Source organism: Pan paniscus, chromosome 1 (assembly GCF_029289425.2).
Source record: "Pan paniscus chromosome 1, NHGRI_mPanPan1-v2.0_pri, whole genome shotgun sequence".
NCBI lineage: Eukaryota > Metazoa > Chordata > Mammalia > Primates > Hominidae > Pan > Pan paniscus.
In genome coordinates, this window is record NC_073249.2 from 218661778 (window position 1) to 218679648 (window position 17871).

The following is a 17871-nucleotide window of genomic DNA, read 5'->3' on the forward strand; positions in this document are numbered from 1 at the left end:
TGCATTAGCCAGGATGGTCTCAATCTCCCGACCTGATGATCCGCCTGCCTTGGCCTCCCAAAGTGCTGGGATTATAGGCGTGAGCCAATGCACCCAGCCAACTGCTTTTACTTTTAAACTTTTTTTTGTGTGATGACATACACATAATAGAAAATCTACCATTGTAACCTTTTTTTTTTCTGAGACAGAGTCTCGCTCTGTTGCCCAGGCTGGAGTGCAGTGGCATGATCTCAGCTCACTGCAAGCTCCGCCTCCCAGGTTCATGCCATTGTCCTGCCTCAGTCTACCAAGTAGCTGGGACTACAGGCACCCACCACCACGCCCAGCTAATTTTTTGTATTTTTAGTAGACACAGGGCTTCACTGTGTTAGCCAGGATGGTCTTGAACTCCTGACCTCGTGATCCACCCACCTAGGCCTCCCAAAGTGCTGGGATTACAGGCGTGAGCCACATTGTAACCATTTTTAAGTGTACAGTTGAGTGACATTAAGTACATCCACACTGTTGTGCAACCATCACCACCATCTACCTCCAGAACCTTTTCATCTTTTCAAACTGAACCTTTGCACTCATTAAGCACCAGCTCCCTAGCCCTCCCTCCCGTCAGGCCCTGGCAGTCACCATTCTACTGTCTCTAATCTGACAACTCTAGGTATCTCTTATCAGTGGCATCACATCTTTTTTTGTGACTGGCTTATTTCACTCAGTCTTTGAGGTTCATCCATGTTGTAGCATGTGTCACAATTTCCTTCTTTTTATTTTATTCCTTTTTTGAGACAGGGTCTTACTCCATCACCCAGGCTGGAGTGCAGTGGGACGATTTTGGCTCATGGCAACCTTCACCTCCTAAGTTCAAGCAATTCTTGTGCTTCAGCCTTCCCAGTAGCTAGGATTACAGGTGAGTGCCACCACGCTCAGCTAATTTTTGTGTGTGTATATATATATATATATATATTTTTAAATAGAGACGAGGTGTCACCATGTTGGCCAGGCTGGTTTCGAACTTCTGGCCTCAAGTGATCCACCCACCTTGGCCTTACTAAGTGCTGGGATTACAGGCGTGAGCCACTGTGCCCACCCAGAATTTCCTTTTTTTTAAAGGCTGAATATTATTCCACTGCTGTATACACCACATTTTATTATCCATTCACCCATCGATGGACACTTGGGTTGCTTCCACGTTTTGGCTATTATATATAGTGCTGCTATAAACATGGGTGTACAAATATTTGTTTGAGTCCTTGCTTTGGATTCTTTTATGGAATCCAAGTGGAATTGCTGGATCACACGGTAATCCTATGCCTAATTTTTTGAGAAACCACTAGGCTGTTTTCTATAGTGGTTACACCAGCTTACATTCCCGCCTGCAATATAAAAGGGGTTCCGATTTCTCTATAAACACGCCAATGTGCTTTTCACACAAAAAAGTTAAATATTGTTTCCAATTAAAAGCGACTCAGAAAATCCTGAAAGGATTGTATGGAACATTCTTTAGAGGCATTTTTCCGCAGCAACACAGTTATTCACGTTGGTTAAATTTACTCTCTTCAATGGTTCAATTTCCATGGTATCCAGTAGAATTTACATTGTTATATAATGGTCTTCTCTAATTTAATCTCTTTTTCTTATAGAGGATTTCTCTTTACTAGTAGTACCATCCATTTGATAGCACTTAAGGTTGATCTAGCTCACAAATAATCATATGCTAGTCAAAAGTTAATAGAATGGCTGGGAGCAGTGGCTCACATCTGTAATCCTAGCACATTGGGAGGCCGAAGTGGGTGGATCACTTGAGGTCAGGGGTTCGAGACCAGCCTGGCCAACATGGTGAAACCCCGTCTCTACTAAAAATACAAAAACTAGCCAGAAATCACTTGATCACAGGAGGCAAAGGCTGCAGTGAGCCCAGATCATGCCACTGTACTCCAGCCTGGGCAACAGAGCAGGACTCTGTCTCAGAAAGGAAAAAAAAAAAGTTAATAGAATGTTTTACTTTCATTATAACACACAGAAGGTATGATGAAAAGGTCTTTCACTTTATGGAAAAGATGTTCCTATAAAGTTAATAGTAAAGTAAATCCTGTCAATTCTATTTCTACCTCTTCCACTTTCTCCACAGGGAAAGTTTCCCAAATTAAGCTGGTTTTTGGTGCAAAAGAGGTACAGCTGACATTCTGGTCCACAGCATACTGGATAATGTTAAAGTTTCATCTATTTCCAGCTCTCCTTCCTCAGATCACTATGTAACTTTTCATGCTCTAGATTCTCTGAATGTATAAAGTAAATAGAATTTTGAATCTTAGCTTCTCTTCTCCTAATTTTTGGATGTTTAAAATAAAGAATATCTGTACCTTCAAGAGCTAGTAGTAGGCTAGCAATTAGATGAAAAAGAGTGGAAAGAAAAAAGTAAAACTATGTCTATTCACAGATGGCATGATCTTTTGTTGAAATACTAAAGAATCGGCCGGGCACGGTGGCTCATGCCTGTAATCCCAACACTCTGGGAGGCCGAGGCAGGCGGATCACGAGGTCAGGAGATCGAGACCGTCCTGGCTAACACAGTGAAACCCCATCTCTACTAAAAATACAAACAAAAAAAACTAGCCAGGCGTGGTGGCGGGCGCCTGTAGTCCCAGCTACTAGGGAGGCTGAAGCAGGAGAATGGCGTGAACCCAGGAGGTGGAGCTTGCAGTGAGCCGAGATTGCGCCACTGCACTCCAGCCTGGGTGACAGAGCGAGATTCTGCCTCAAAAAAAAAAAAAAAAAAAAAAAAAAAAAAAAAGCTATTATTTTAAAAAGTAGTAAGTCAGACCTTAGTTCAATTTATATAATTTTTTTTTTTTTGAAACGGAGTTTTTGCTCTTGTTGCCCAGGCTGGAGTGCAATGGCGCAATCTTGGCTCACCACAACCTCTGCCTCCCAGGTTCAAGTGATTCTCCTGCCTCAGTCTCCAAGTAGCTGGGATTACAGGCACCCGCCACTACGCCCAGCTAATTTTGTATTTTTAGTAGAGACAGGGTTTCTCCATGTTGGTCAGGTTGGTTTCGAACTCCCTACCTCAAGTGATCTGCCCACCTCGGCCTCCCAAAGTGTTGAGATTACAGGCATGAGCCACTGTGCCTGGCCCATTTATATAATTCAATTACATAAAAATATTATGCAGAGACAGTAGTCTTATTTTCTAATCAAATCATTTTCCTTACTGACAGGTGTTAAGCCCAGGCCCTTTTAAGTGATCCCATACAACCTCTGCCTCCTGGGTTCAAGCAATTCTGCTGCCTCAGCCTCCTGAGTAGATGAGATTATAGACAACAGCCACCACGTCCTGCTAATTTTTTTTTTTTTTTTTGAGATGGAGTCTTGCTCTGTCAGCCAGGCTGGAGTGCAGTGGCTGCATCTCGGCTCACTGCAGCCTCCGCCTCCCAGGCTCAAGCGATTCTCCTTCCTCAGCCTCCTGGATAGCTGGGATTACAGGTGTACACCACCATACCTGGCTAATTTTTGTATTTTTAGTAGAGATGGGGTTTCACCATGTTGGCCAGGCTGGTCTTGAACTCCTGACTTCAGGTGATCCGCCCACCTCAGCCTCCCAAAGTGCTGGGATTGCAGGCGTGAACCACGAGTATTGCCCTTTTTTTTTTTTTTGAGAGGGAGTCTCGCTCTGTCGCCAGGCGAGTGCAGTGGCATGATCTCGGCTCACTGCAACCTCCACCTCCCGGGTTCAAACAGTATTGCTCTTTTAAGGGTTCAAGCAGTATTGCTCTTTTAAAAGATCGAGCTGTCTGAACTAAAACCTCTCTCAAGTAACACCTTGAAGTGGCCTATACTTTATAATATAGCACATAATCAAGATTTTCAAACGCTAAGTGTATCAAGAAATTGTGTAAAGTTTAGATCCTCTCTGTGGTCCCCATTAATGTATCCTGTTCAGCTTCAGGAGTCATTTAAACACAATTAAGGGAATCTCTGGCTCCAGGAAGCTTGAAGCCGCTCATCCATAATGCAGTAGGGAACTCGTGTCCTCAAGTGACTCAGGCCTGTTAAGAACTTAAGAAAGGCGGTCTCCATAGTTACACATAATAACAGCTGGCAAAAAGCCAAATCTGTTACATAATCCAAACTTCTAACCTAGCTTGATGTTTACAAAACTTTTCTGGAACAATTAAGATCCTACTATAAATGGTATATTTCAGCTGCAAAATCAAGCCCAGAAGGATCCAGACTCATTTTCCCGCAGTCACAAACTTTCATTTAGGAAAAAAATGGAAAAAAAAAATCAGGGTCTTGTTTGGAGCATTTTATTCTCTTCACTGTTTTATATCATAATATGCATACCACAGACTAATCCAAGACAAATGTCTCATCTGAACACTGCGGTTCCTAAAAGATAAGATAGGAGATCACTAACACGTTACTTTTCAATGAAAAAGGCACTTGAAAAAACAAAAAGAGGGCTGCGCGCGGTGGCTCACGCCTGTAATCCCAGCACTTTGGGAGGCCGAAGCGGGCGGATCACAAGGCCAGGAGATCGAGACCATCCTGGCTAATACCGCTGAAACCCCGTCTCTACTAAAAATACAAAAAAAATTAGCCGGGCGTGGTGGCGGGTCCCAGCTACTCAGGAGGCTGAGGCAGGAGAATCGCTTGAATCTGGGAGGCAGAGGTTGCAGTGAGCAGAGATGGTGCCACTGCACTCCAGCCTGGGCGACAGAGCAAGACTCTGCCTCAAAAAAAAAAAAAAAAAAAAAAAGAATGTGTCTCAGCAGTTTAAATAGTAAGAACTTTGCTGGAAAATATTAAGCCAGAAGATTTTAATTTTTTTTAAAAGCAAATACCTGAAATACATATACTATTTATTACTCTGGCACATTTAATAGCAGATACCTGAATCTGTTAACATATTGCCTTTTTGCTTTTTAAGTAACTATTAAAAAAAAAAAGAGATAGGTTCGAGATAGGTTCTTCAATAGAGAATTTTTTTCTTTAACAGAATACTTTTCTTTAACAGAATAGAGAATATTTTTTTCTCTGAATTTTGAAAATAAACTTTCTATAAACAAATTCTGTTCTCTGACAAGTCTTTTAAAGTAGTATTCCCCAAATGAGTAAGACTATTAATAAGCAGACAACTTTTTTTTTGAGATGGAGTCTTGCTGTTGCCCAGACTGGAGTGCAGTGGCACGATCTCGGCTCACTGCAACCTCCGCCTCCGGGGTTCACGCCATTCTCCTGCCTCAACCTCCCGAGTAGCCGGGACTACAGGTGCCCACCGCCACGCCTGGCTAATTTTTTGTATTTTTAGTAGAGATAGGGTTTCACCATGTTAGCCAGGATAGTCTCTATCTCCTGACCTCGTGATCCGCCCGCCTCGGCCACAAGCAGACAACTTTTAAACGAATGACCATGTTATTTGCATGGGTTTTTTTTCTTTTCTCTTTTTTTTTTTTTGAGATGGAGTCTCGCTCTGCTGCCCAGGCTGGAAGGCAGTGGCGTGATCTCGGCTCACTGCAACCTCCGCCTCCCAGGTTCAAGTGATTCTCCTGCCTCACCCTCCCGAGAAGCTGGGATTACAGGCACGTGCTGCCATGTCCGGCTGGTTTTTGTATTTTTAGTAGAGACGAGGTTTCGCCATGTTGGCCAGGTTGGTCTCTAACTCCTGACCTAAGGTGATCCACCTGCCTTGGCCTCCCAAAGTGCTGGGATTACAAGGGTGAGCCACTGCACCCAGCCTTGTATGGTTTTTGAATAACAAAGTGTCTTCCAAAAATGTCAACAGGAAAGTAACACGGGCTTTGTAGATAAGACAAAAGCCTGTACCCTTGTTCTTGTTTGATCACTTACTAGATAAGGACCCTCTCTGTAAACCATCGTCACTGCCGTTAGCTTAGGGATGGTTAATGAAGAAACAGAAAGCTGTACAATAATCCAGGTGAGAGAGGATGGTGGCTTCAACCCACATGGTAGCAGCCTGAAAAGGAGCCACCCTCTGTTAAGCCTCCCTAAAGCTTCCTAAGTTGGTATATTGTTTTTATGTAAGTCCTGAGTTACAGACTCTGCCTTTAGAACTTATTAACAGGAAAAGATACAAATTTCCCCCGAAGAGTATGCTTTCTTCACATGAGAATTATGTAATAGGATATTCCCCCCCACCTTTTTTTTTTTGCCTCTGTTAAGAGATAAAAGACTTTAAGGTTAAAAAAAAAAAAAAAAACCTTGTGTTTAAAAGCAGAGAGTAGCTATTATAATGACAGCAGCTTTTATTATTTACACGGAGGGAGGGTGTTAAGCCCTTTATATGCAATATCTTCCTGACATGCCAAAACTCATGCATTCAATTTGTATGGAATGCTTGCTATGTGACAGGCAACATTCTCGATGCTTGGGGACGATTTCAGTAATTAAAAGAAACCAAAGTCACTACCTCCAAAGAAGTCCCATTGGAGGGGGTGGTGAAGAGGGAGAAAAGAATAGAAATAAGTAAACTACACTGTATGTTGATGGACGTAAGTGCTACGGATAAAAATATAAAGCAGGAAGGTGGGCTGGAGTGTTGCGGAGAGTTTGCTTTTAAATAGCATGGTCACTGTAGGGTCTTCCTGCAAGGTGATGACAGCGGACGTCAGCCGTGCAGACAATGTCTACTGCAAACACCCTGCGGTGGGAAATGTTCCTGGCCTTTTAAAGGAACAAAAAGGAGGCTGGAGAGGCAAAGGGGAAAATAGGAGATGAAAAGTCAGAAGTAATGGGAAGGGTGAGAATCGTGTAGAACCTAGTAGGCCACAGGGATAGCTGTAGCTCTTACCCAGAGGGAGACAGCAACTCTGAGCAGAGGATCTGAGCAGAGGGTTCTCTGGGTGCTCTGCTGAGATCAGACTGAGGGTAGAGGGCAGCAAGCTTTCAAGCCAGAGCAGTCAGGAAGCGAATGCACCAATATAGGTGAGATACGGTGGCTTCCATCAGGACAGTGGTGGAGGAAGTAGTGAGAAGGGGTAAGATTCTGTATTTATTTTGAAGGTAGACTTGATAGGATTTGCTTCAGGGCTGAGAAATAAGATCCAAGGATGACTATGAAGCTTGAGATCTGTGTAGCTGGAAAGATGGAGCTGCCTCTAACAGAGACAGGGAAGACTCTGGGAGCAGCAGGTTTTATGGAGTTCTGTTTTGCTCATGTTACTCTTGGATGGCTAATAAACATCCAAGCTGTCAAACAGGCAGCCGGATGGAGCGTGTGAGGCTCAGAGCAGAAAGGCTGCCAGCTTACAGACGGTATTTACAGCCATGAAACTAAGTGCGCCCACAGGAGTGGCAGTAGCTAGAGAAGGCCAGGGTCTGGGCCCTGGACCCTCCAACAGCCAGAGGTTGTAAGGCTGCAGCACAGCAAAGGAAACAGAAGCAATAGCCACGGAGGCAGGAGGGTGCAGTCCTAGGAGTCTCTGAGCTGGGAACTGCTGCTGCCTTCGCGGAGAAGCAGCAGAGGCTCAGCCTTGTGTCTGGGGCTTGTTCATTTCTTACTTTACTTTAGCAGCTTCAAGTCTTTCTTAGAAGCAAGGTGGATATACATTGAACATGACTTTGGGCATGTCACTTAGCCCTTAACCTGCATGTCCTCTTCTCTAAAATAGAGGTAATGTCACGCCTGAGTACTAATCTGCTAAGGTTGTGAAAAATCAATGAAATACTACCACGTAAAAGGAGTTTTCTTCGTAAGTGTATACACCTACTATGTACCCACAATTTTTTAAAAGTAGTCCTTTACTTGAAAGTTATTAAATAGTTGTGTAAGAGAATCTTTCTTTTTTTTGACACAGGGTCTTATTCCATTGCCCAGGCTGGAGTACAGTGGCACAATCACAGCTCACTGCAGCCTTGATCTCCTGGGCTCAAGGACATCCTGTCTTACATAAATTGTGCCTAAAAGTGCTAAATGTGTGGTTTTTGCAATAGAGCACCTGCATTTTATTACGTCTTTTTCTAACATTTCCCAAATACATTTTTACAATGATAAGTAGCTTTCCTGATAAATGTGTCTTGAACACACTCTTGCCCAAGAATCAGTTTGAGAGATCTGAATATCATGCTCAGTTATATTCAACTCCTAAGTTCAGCCTCCTGAGTAGCTGGGATTATAGGTGCACGCCAACATGCCCGGCTAACTTTTTGTATTTTTTGTAGAGATGGGATTTCGCCACATTGCCCAGACTGGTCTCAAACTCCTGGGCTCAAGCAATCCATTTGCATTGGCCCTTCAAAGTGCTAGGAATACAGGCATGAGCCACCGTGCCCAGCCCAGAATTTTAAAAATATATAATAAAGCTGAGGAAATAAAGCTTAAATAAAATAGTTCTTGGGTGAAAAGTGCCACTTTACAAACACCTTTCTGACAAAACATTATAACTAAAATTTTACTTACTAACGCCATTGTTTATATTTTGATGTCAATAAAATAAACTGATTTAAAAGTATTCATGCCGAGCACAGTGGCTCACGCCTGTAATCCCAGCACTTTGGGTGGCCAAGGCGGGCAGATCACCTGAGGTTGGGAGTTTGAGACCAGCCTGACCAACATGGAGAATCCCTGTCTCTAATAAAAATACAAAATTAGCCGGGTGTGGTAGCACATTCCTGTAATCCCAGCTACTTGGGAGGCTGAGGAAGGAGAATCGCTTGAACCTGGGAGGCGGAGGTTGTGCCGAGATCGCGCCATTGCACTCCAGCCTGGGCAACAAGAGTGAAACTCTGTCTCAAAAAAACCCCAAATTAATTAATTAATTAAAGTATTCATATGTAAGTGATGGCTCATTATTGTGTAGCTGTGGCTGTATTAACCAATGAAGCCGGTGGGACTGTAATGAAAATAGTTTGTCTTTCGTGTGGTGTGGAAGTTGTTCCTGTATTAAAACATGGAGTGGCCTTTTTCCTTTGATTTAAATTTTACTAAACAATTGCCCTAATTGAGGGGAGGGAACAGATACACACACACACACAGACACACACACACACAGACACACAGACACACACACACACAGACACACACACAATCTCTTATGGGGGGGGCTGGATTTACTGGAGATTAGAAAGCCATAAGAATCCAAAATGTTCTAAAATCAGAAACTTTTTGAGTGACAACATGATGCTGAAAGAAATGCCCATTGGAGCATTTTGTATTTCTGGACTGGGGATGCTGAACTGGTATGATGAAGCAAATATTCCAAAATCTGAAATCTGCATTGCTTCTGGTCCCAAGCATTTCAGATAAGGGACACTCAACCCACATATCCTGTAAAACCTAAAATGGAGAAACATTCCCATTTACCTTCCAGCTTGGCCCTGTTGACACCCACACTTTTGGGTAACAGTTCCCCAGTTACAGTAAATCCAAATTCACTAGTCATGATTATTTGGCAACAGGAAGTTCATTTTGAATGTTACTGAAGTAACATTACCTGTCTCAGTTTCCTTATGTCCAAAGCACTGCATGTTCCTTAGAAGAAAGGTGTCACCCGGGACACTGGCACCGCCTAAGCATGTGAAAAGGCAAAGCAGGAGGAGTGTTCTCACAGTCCCATCTTGATGGGGGCCATGGACTCGGATCTGTCCTGAGAGCAAAGTGTCCCTCCACATCTCTGTGCTTCTGTCCCTCCTGTACCCACCCCCAACTTTCCTGCCCAGTGTCTCCACTCCTTTTCTTAGCATTTAATTAAAAAACCTGATTCTCACCCAGACACAGTGGCTCACGCCCATAATCCCAGTACTTCGGGAGGCCAAGGCAGGCAGATCTCCTGAGGTCAGGAGTTCAAGGCCAGCCTGGCCAACATGGTAAAACTCTGTCTCTACCAAAAATACAAAAATTAGCCAGGCATCGTGGTGCATGCCTGTGATCCCAGCTACTCGGGAAGCTGAGGCAGAAGAATCGCTTGAACCAAGGAGGCAGAGGTCTCAGTGAGCAGAGATCGTACCATTGCACTCCAGCTTGGGTGACAGAGTGAGAATCTGTCTCAAAAAAGAAAACAAACAAACAAACAAAAACCCCAATTTCTCCTGGAGTCTTGGACACCAATCTCCCTGTTCCCTCGCTGGGCTTCTGATGCTCTCACTTGTCCCTGGCATCTGGTCTTGCTGTTCAGTTTTGCTCAGTAAGCTCAGATGTACCTTTGCACACATTTGGCATGAATGCCCGAGTGACTCATAGTTGGGTTTTACAAATAAAACATACCTAAAAATAAACTAAGCACTCTCCAACTCATCCTGCCTTATCTAAATTGTGCCTAAAAGTGCTAAATGTGGCTGGGCGCGGTGGCTCACGCCTGTAATCCCAACACTTTGGGAGGTCAAGGTGGGCGGATCACGAGGTCAGGAAATCGAGACCATCCTGGCTAACATGGTGAAACCCCGTCTCTACTAAAAATACAAAAAAATTAGCTGGGTATGATGGCGGGCACCTGCAGTCCCAGCTACTCAGGAGGCTGAGGCAGGAGAATGGCGTGAACCCAGGAGGCGGAGCTTGCAGTGAGTGGAGATCGCGCCACTGCACTCCAGCCTGGGCGACAGAGTGAGACTCCATCTCAAAAAAAAAAAAAAAAAAAAAAAGTGCTAAATGTGTTGTTTTTAAAACAGAGCATCTCCATTTTATTACTTTTTTCTAACATTTCCCAAATAAATCTCTACACTGATAGCTTTCTTGATGAATGTCTTTCTTGAACATACTCTTGCCCAAGAATCAGTTTCAAAGATTTGAATATCACGCTCAGTTAAATTCAACTATTAATTATAGAGCATCTCAAAGTACAAGGTCCTGAGCTAAAAATCAGATATTCAATCAGTTCTCTTCTGAATTTGATTTTACCTTATGCATAGACTGATAAGCCAAATTTGACTTAAGAATATTTGGCTACTTTATAAGCAAATGAATTATTTTTTCTACAGTAAAAATAATAAAATGGGCAGGTAGCTAAGGTATAAAACAAATTTTAAAGCCCATTTTATTAAATATAACTTTTCTACACATTTAAAAATATTTCCCAATAAAAAGCAAAAAAAAAAGCCGGTGTGGTGGCTCACGCCTGTAATCCCAGCACTTTGGGAGGCTGAGGCAGGCGGATCACCTGAGGTTGGGAGTTTGGGACCAGCCTGGCCAACATGGAGAAACTCCATCTCTATGAAAAATACAAAATTAGCCGGGCATGGTGGCGCATGTCTGTAATCCCAGCTACTCGGGAGGCTGAGGCAGGAGAATCGCTTGAATCCAGGAGGCAGAGGTTGCGGTGAGCTGAGATTGTGCCATTGCACTCCAGTTTGGGCAACGAGAGCAAAACTCCAGCTCAAAAACAAACAAACAAACAAACAAACATTTTGTTTCTTTTAAAAATATTCACGGCTGGGTGCGGTGGCTCACGCCTGTAATACCAGCACTTTGGGAGGCCAAGGTGGGCAGATCACCTGCAGCGAGCCAAGATCGCACCATTGCACTCCAGCTTGGGTGACAGAGAGAGATTCTTCTGTCTCAAAAAAAGTAAATAAAATAAAATAAAATAAAATATTCACAACTCTTCTGTTGTGCAATTTTTAAAATTTTACTCTATCACCTCTTATCTTCATTTCCCTCAAAAGCTTTGAGCAAGAGCAATGATGTGATGCAACAATTTACACGTGGATTTTTGGTTTGCTTTGCTAGGTTTACTTTAACTGCCCTGGATGATGGTCACATGTACACTGGGACCCCCGCTGCCAGGGGAGCAAGGTCAGAGCTCAAAGGTATTGGTAAAGAAATCTAATTCTTAAGTTAGGACCAAGGCTATGCAAACAGAACATCACATTTGATAAGCTTGATGAACATTCTCTGTTGACAGTGGCGGTACAGGGTGTGCAGGTGGCAGGAGCAGACAAGACTGAACTTACTTCAGAACCTGAAAGAGTCCAGGTGTCACGGATGTTGGTCTCACCATTCCAGCTCCACTAATGGTCCCCAGATGAACCTGAGGATAGTAGACTGTCCGGAGAGCTAATCTTGAAGACTGCAACCGTGTCTTAATGACTTCTAGTGGACAAGTGAAAACAGCACCAACTGTGCCTCCACACCTGTAAGGGAAACCAAAGCAGATCAGAGAAGCTATACTATTCTCCACACAATGGAATGCTAAGTTTAGCTTTTCTCTCTTTAAAACTAGAACGCGCCGGGCGCGGTGGCTCACGCCTGTAATCCCAGCACTTTGGGAGGCTGAGGTGGGCGGATCACGAGGTCAGGAGATCGAGACCATCCTGGCTAACACAGTGAAACCCTGTCTCTATTAAAAATACAAAAAAAGAAAAAAATTAGCTGGGCGTGGTGGCAGGTGCCTGTAGTCCCAGCTACTCGGGAGGCTGAGGCAGGAGAATGGCGTGAACCCAGGAGGCAGAGGCTGCAGTGAGCCGATTGTGCCACTGCACTCCAGCCTGAGTGACAGAGCATGACTCCGTCTCAAACAAACAAACAAAAAAAAACAACAAAAAAAAACTGGAACACAACAAAGGTTAATAAAATTAGTTGAACCTCAGCACTTTGGGAGGCCGAGGCAGGTGGATCACCTGAGGTCAGGAGTTCGAGACCAGCCAGGCCAACATGGCAAAACCCCATCTCTGCTAAAAATACAAAAATTAGCCGGGCATGGTGGTGCATGCCTGTAATCCCAGCTACTCAGGAGGCTGAGGCAGAGGTTGCAGTGAGCGGAGATCTCGCCGTTGCACTCCAGCCTGGGCAACAGAGCAAGACTCCATCTCAAAAAAAAAAAAAAGTTGAAATCCCAGAGCTAAAGGGTAACTACTATTCCCACGTTAGCACATCCTTTGGGGCTTTCCATTCTTGGCATTTTCACCTAACCCCTTCCCAGTATCTAGGTATTCTGAGTGCCCTTTTATGGCAAATTATGCACCTGCTTCATCATTTCCAATGGCTTCATACTATCTCTGCCTTATCGATTGATAAGATTTTAACCAATTTCCTACTGTTGGACATTCATGTAATTTCCAATTTCACTACCATGCTGCAATGAATACTCTAGAAAAGTATTTCTGCACATTCAAACAAAATAGTTCATTCAGGTGAAGATACTATTTTGAAAATCAATATTTACTCCAATACAGACCCTTCTTAAAATTTGATTAATTACTTTCGGCCAGGCACTGTGGCTCACACTTGTAATACTACCACTCTGGGAGGCTGAGGCAGGTGGATTACTTGAGGCCAGGAGTTCGAGACCAGCCTGGCCAACAGGGTGAAACCCAATCTCTACTAAAAAAAAAAATACAAAAATTAGCCGGGTGTAGTGGCACATGCCTGTAATGCCTGTAATTCCAGCTACTGGGGAGGCTGAGGCAGGAGAATAGCTTGAATGCAGGAGGCAGAGGTTGCAGTGAGCCAAGATTGTGTCACTGCACTCCAGCCTGGGTGACAGAGCAAGACTGTCTTAAAAAAAAAAATCTGATTAATCACCTTCAACAATGAAGTCCTTGTGTTTCCCTCATTCACAACTATCAGTTAATCCTGTGTTTTCATTACTCACACTGTCTCTCTGGATCAGGGTTCCCCTAAGCCAATCATTTGAGTATTACCCTTATATTCATATCAAGATATTACCTGAATTACTATTTAAATATTTTTCTTCAAGGCAACTCACTTATTTATCCTAAAATACCTACTTCCATCATCTCTTAAACAATTCTACCAATGAAATAACATGTTTGATGGGCTAGTTATAATTAACAATGTCAAGGGCCATAGACACATCCTCACCCATGCCTACCAATGATACAGGCCTCACTCTGGAAAACATCGCTCTATAATCTGACGAGTTCCTCAAGATTCAGACCTGGGGCCTTACTTATCTTTCCATCCCTGGCATCAGGGCTCAACAAGTTCCTAAACAGTGTTTACTAAGCAAAGGAATTATTCAATTGAGATTTCAACAAAAATGGCTTCCAAGGTTTCTAAGTATTTGAAAAAAAGTCTTTCTCATTAGACTGGGAGCTCCTTGGAGAAAAGCTGTTCGTACATTCTTGCAACTAGAGCGTAGCAGGCACCTGGCATAAAATAGGTGGGTCAATAAAAATGATAGGGCACCAGCATCTCCGCCTGGGAAAAGCAACGACAGGAAGGAAAAACAGGCCTGGACATATAGAATGTTTATGCAGCTTCCCTACTCCACTAGAGGCAAATGTTGGAAATCTAGAAGCAAACCTAGTACCTAACACACACTCTGAAAGTAATGAATGAAGTAAAATCCCCATGAGGGATTATTTTATTTTATTTATTTACCTATTTATTTTTGGGGGACAGTTTCACTCTGTCACCCAGGCTGGGAGTGCAGTGGTGCGATTTCAGTTCACTGCAACCTCTGCCTCCTGGGTTCAAGCAATTGTCGTGCCTCAGCCTCCTGAGTAGTTGGGACTACAGGTCCCAGCTGTTATTTTTTTGTATTTTTAGTAGAGACAGGGTTTCACCATGTTGGCCAGGCTGGTCTTCAACTCCTGACCTCACGTGATCCACCTGCCTTGGCCTCCCAAAGTGCTGGGATTACAGGCGTGAGCCACGCACCTGGCCTATTTTTATTTTTAATCAAGTTGTGGGCCTAGCTTAATACTGGTTTGTGTAATTTGCTCCAAGCACTAGAATATATCTAAAGAAAATAGGCTATAATAAGGAATATTTTTAAAAAGATAGAAGTGGCCAGGTGTGACAGCTCATGCCTGTAATCCTAGCACTTTAGGAGGCCGAGATGGGTGGACCACTTGAGCTCAGGAGTTGGAGACCAGCCTGGCCAACAGGTCAAAACCCTGTCTCTACCAAGAATACACATTAAAAAATTAGCTGGGTGTGGTGATGTGCGCCTGTAGTCCCGATACTCGAGAGACTGAGGTGGGAGGATGGCTTAAGACCAGGAGGCAGAGGTTGCAGTGGGCTGAGATCACACCACTGCACTCCAGCCTGGGTGACAAAGCCAAGACTCAGTCTCAATAAATAAATAAATAAATAAATAAATAAATAAATAAATAAATAATAAAAATAAAAATGATAGACGTAAAAACTTTCTAACCCATGTCTATTCATACAAAATACTCCTACCTGTCATAATAACCACATGCCTAAAAAGTATAACATTTAAAGATACTGAGAAACTTACCAGCTACGTAGTAAAATAAAGAAATACCTGAAATCTATTTGTGTTCGATAACATAACTCCAAATCATTGAAAAAGAGCTTCTGGGTAAATCCTTTCATCAGAAAGCCAGTAAGTTCAAATACCATACAGGTCAACCACCTTTGCTTTTTCCCTAAGTAAAATGCACTCATTACTTTGGCCAACTGTCATCCAAGTCTATGCCACTGATCAAAGGATGGTGTGTTCGTCCAAAAAAGCAAATGCCCTAGTAACAGCGAATCAGTGACCTCTTTCAAGGTGGCAGGCCACACTCTTTTTTTTTTTTTTTAAAGAGAGAAGGTCTTTCTCTGTTACCCAGGCTGGAGTCCTGTCTCTACAAAAACAAAAACAAATTAGTCAGGCATGGTGGTGTACACCTGTAGTCCCAGCTACTTAGGAGGATCACCTGAACCCAAGGAGGTCAAGGCTGCAGTGAGGTGAGATGACACTACTGCACTTCAGCCTGGGTGAGACCCCGTCTCAAAAAAAAAAAAAATATATATATATATATGTATATAGAAAAAAATATATATAGAAAGATACATATATAGAAATATATATATATGTTGGGCGTGGCGGCTCACACCTGTAATCCCAGCACTCTGGGAGGCTGAGGTGGGCAGATTACTTGAGATAAGGAGTTCTAGAGACCAGCCTGACCAACATGCTGAAACCCTGTCTCTACTAAAAATACAAAAATTAGCTGGGTGTGGTGGCAGGTGCCTGTAATCCCAGGTACTCAGGAGGCTGAGGCAGGAGAATCCCTTGAATCTGGGAGGCGGAGGTTACAGTGAGCCGATCTCGCACAACTGCACTCCAGCCTGAGCGACAGAGCAAGACTCCGTATCAAAAAAAAAAAAAAAAGGTTTGTGATGTACTGGAGGCCTTGGTGAATGTTTTTTCATTGTAGATGGCATTCAACCTACTATGAGCCCCAACACTGGGAACTCCCATTGATCCCACCATCAGTTAATCCCCCCCATTGATCTCACCATCAGTTCATCCCCGCCATTGATCCCATCAGCAGTTCATCCCCCGCACTGATCCCACCATCAGTTCATCCCCCCCATTGATCCCACCATCAGTTCATCCCCCCCATTGATCCCACCATCAGTTCATCCCCCCCATTGATCCCACCAGCAGTTCATTCCCACATCTCTTTTCTGCCTTGCTTGCCCTGGGGAGCTTGCAGGCAGAACTAGGTGCCTTTCCTTCCTCTGGTCCCCATGCTCCTTGACATCAAGCCAATGGGACCGCTAGGAGTTAACAAGATTGGCTCAAAGTGGGAGTCACTGAGTGTCCTTCCCAAGCATACCACCCAGTCCCTTCTCATCCTGCTGGCTTGGGCCAATGCACCAGCCTCTCACTTGTAGGAGGCATCTGGCCACAGAGCAAGCTACCAGTCTCCCTGCCTTACAAGCTCTCTCAATCTGTAGCCCAGACCTACTAGGGGCCGGGGACAGAGCTGGAGACAATAATAGTAAAATCCTCTCTGCCCACACACCCCAATGTTGACACCCACAACCGTTCTTCTCTCATAGACAGTCTGGTCAATGGCAGCAGGGCAGGTTCTTCCACCTAAGTCTTAGACTAGGATCCTCTTGGTTCATCTGAGGGCTCCAGTAGCCAGTGCTCAGACAGTAGGAAAAGTCATATTCAACCGCCAGTTACATGCTGACGCAGCGTTAGCCTCACATAGTTGGAAAATGGACTAATCTGACTGGCAAGCAGTATTTCAGACAAGGAATCTCCAAACTGGGATACATACTCTAAGAGATGTGCACCATGACCTACTGGCATACAGAAAGAAATAACATTTTATTTATAACCTCCACCATTTAATTTCTATTTTGTTTGTTTGCTTTTTGTTGTTGAGACAGAGTCTCACTCTGTCACCCAGGCTGGAGTGCAGCGGCGTGATCTCGGCTCACTGCAACCTCTGCCTCCCAGGTTCAAGTGATTCTCATGCCTTACCCTCATGAGTACCTGGGATTACAGGTGTGCGCCATCCTACCTAGATAATTTTTGTATTTTTAGTAGAGACAGGGTTTCACCATGTTGGCCAGGCTGGTCTTGAACTCCTGACCTCAGGAGATGTGTCCGCCTGGGCCTCCCAAAGTGCTGGGATTATAGGCGTGAGCCACCGCGCCCAGCCCATTTAATTTCTATTTTGTGTATAGGTCTTATAGTATGTATAAAAGTAACAGGGTAATATAATTATACATAAGATATGCAGAAACATGTTAGTCATAGCAGTGTATGATTAAAGTTTGAAGGCCATGGCTGGGCACAGACTCAAACCTGTAATCCCAGCACTTTGGGAGGCCAAGGCAGGCAGATTGCTTGAGCCCAGGAGTTCTGAGATCAGCTTGGGCAACATGGTGAAAACCCATCTCTACAAAAACTACAGAAATTAGCTAGGCGTGGTGGTGCGCGCCTGTAGTCCCAGCTACTCTAGTCTCAGCCACCCAGCTACCCTGGAGGCTGAGGTGGGAGGATCACTTGAGCCTGGCAGGTCAAGGCTGCAGGGAGCAGTGATCATACCCCTGCACTCCAGCGTGGGTGACAGGAAGGGAAAAACAAAAACAAAAACAAAATCAAAACAAAACAAACAAGAAACCCACAAAAACTTAAAAAAAAAAAGTTTGAAGGCCACTATTCTAAACCAGTAGTTCTCAATTGGGGCAATTTTGTTCCCACC

The 17871-nt window shown here is 43.8% G+C and overlaps 1 protein-coding gene across 1 annotated transcript in view; it reads right to left on the reverse strand.

Moving 5' to 3' along the window:
- SLC25A33 (solute carrier family 25 member 33) overlaps positions 1-17871 on the reverse strand; it is a 42926-nt gene that overhangs the window by 16736 nt on the left and 8319 nt on the right. The window contains exon 2 of the mRNA XM_034954819.3: positions 11896-12075. Coding sequence (XP_034810710.1) covers positions 11896-12075 — 180 coding nt within the window. The remainder of the gene's footprint in view (positions 1-11895; positions 12076-17871) is intronic.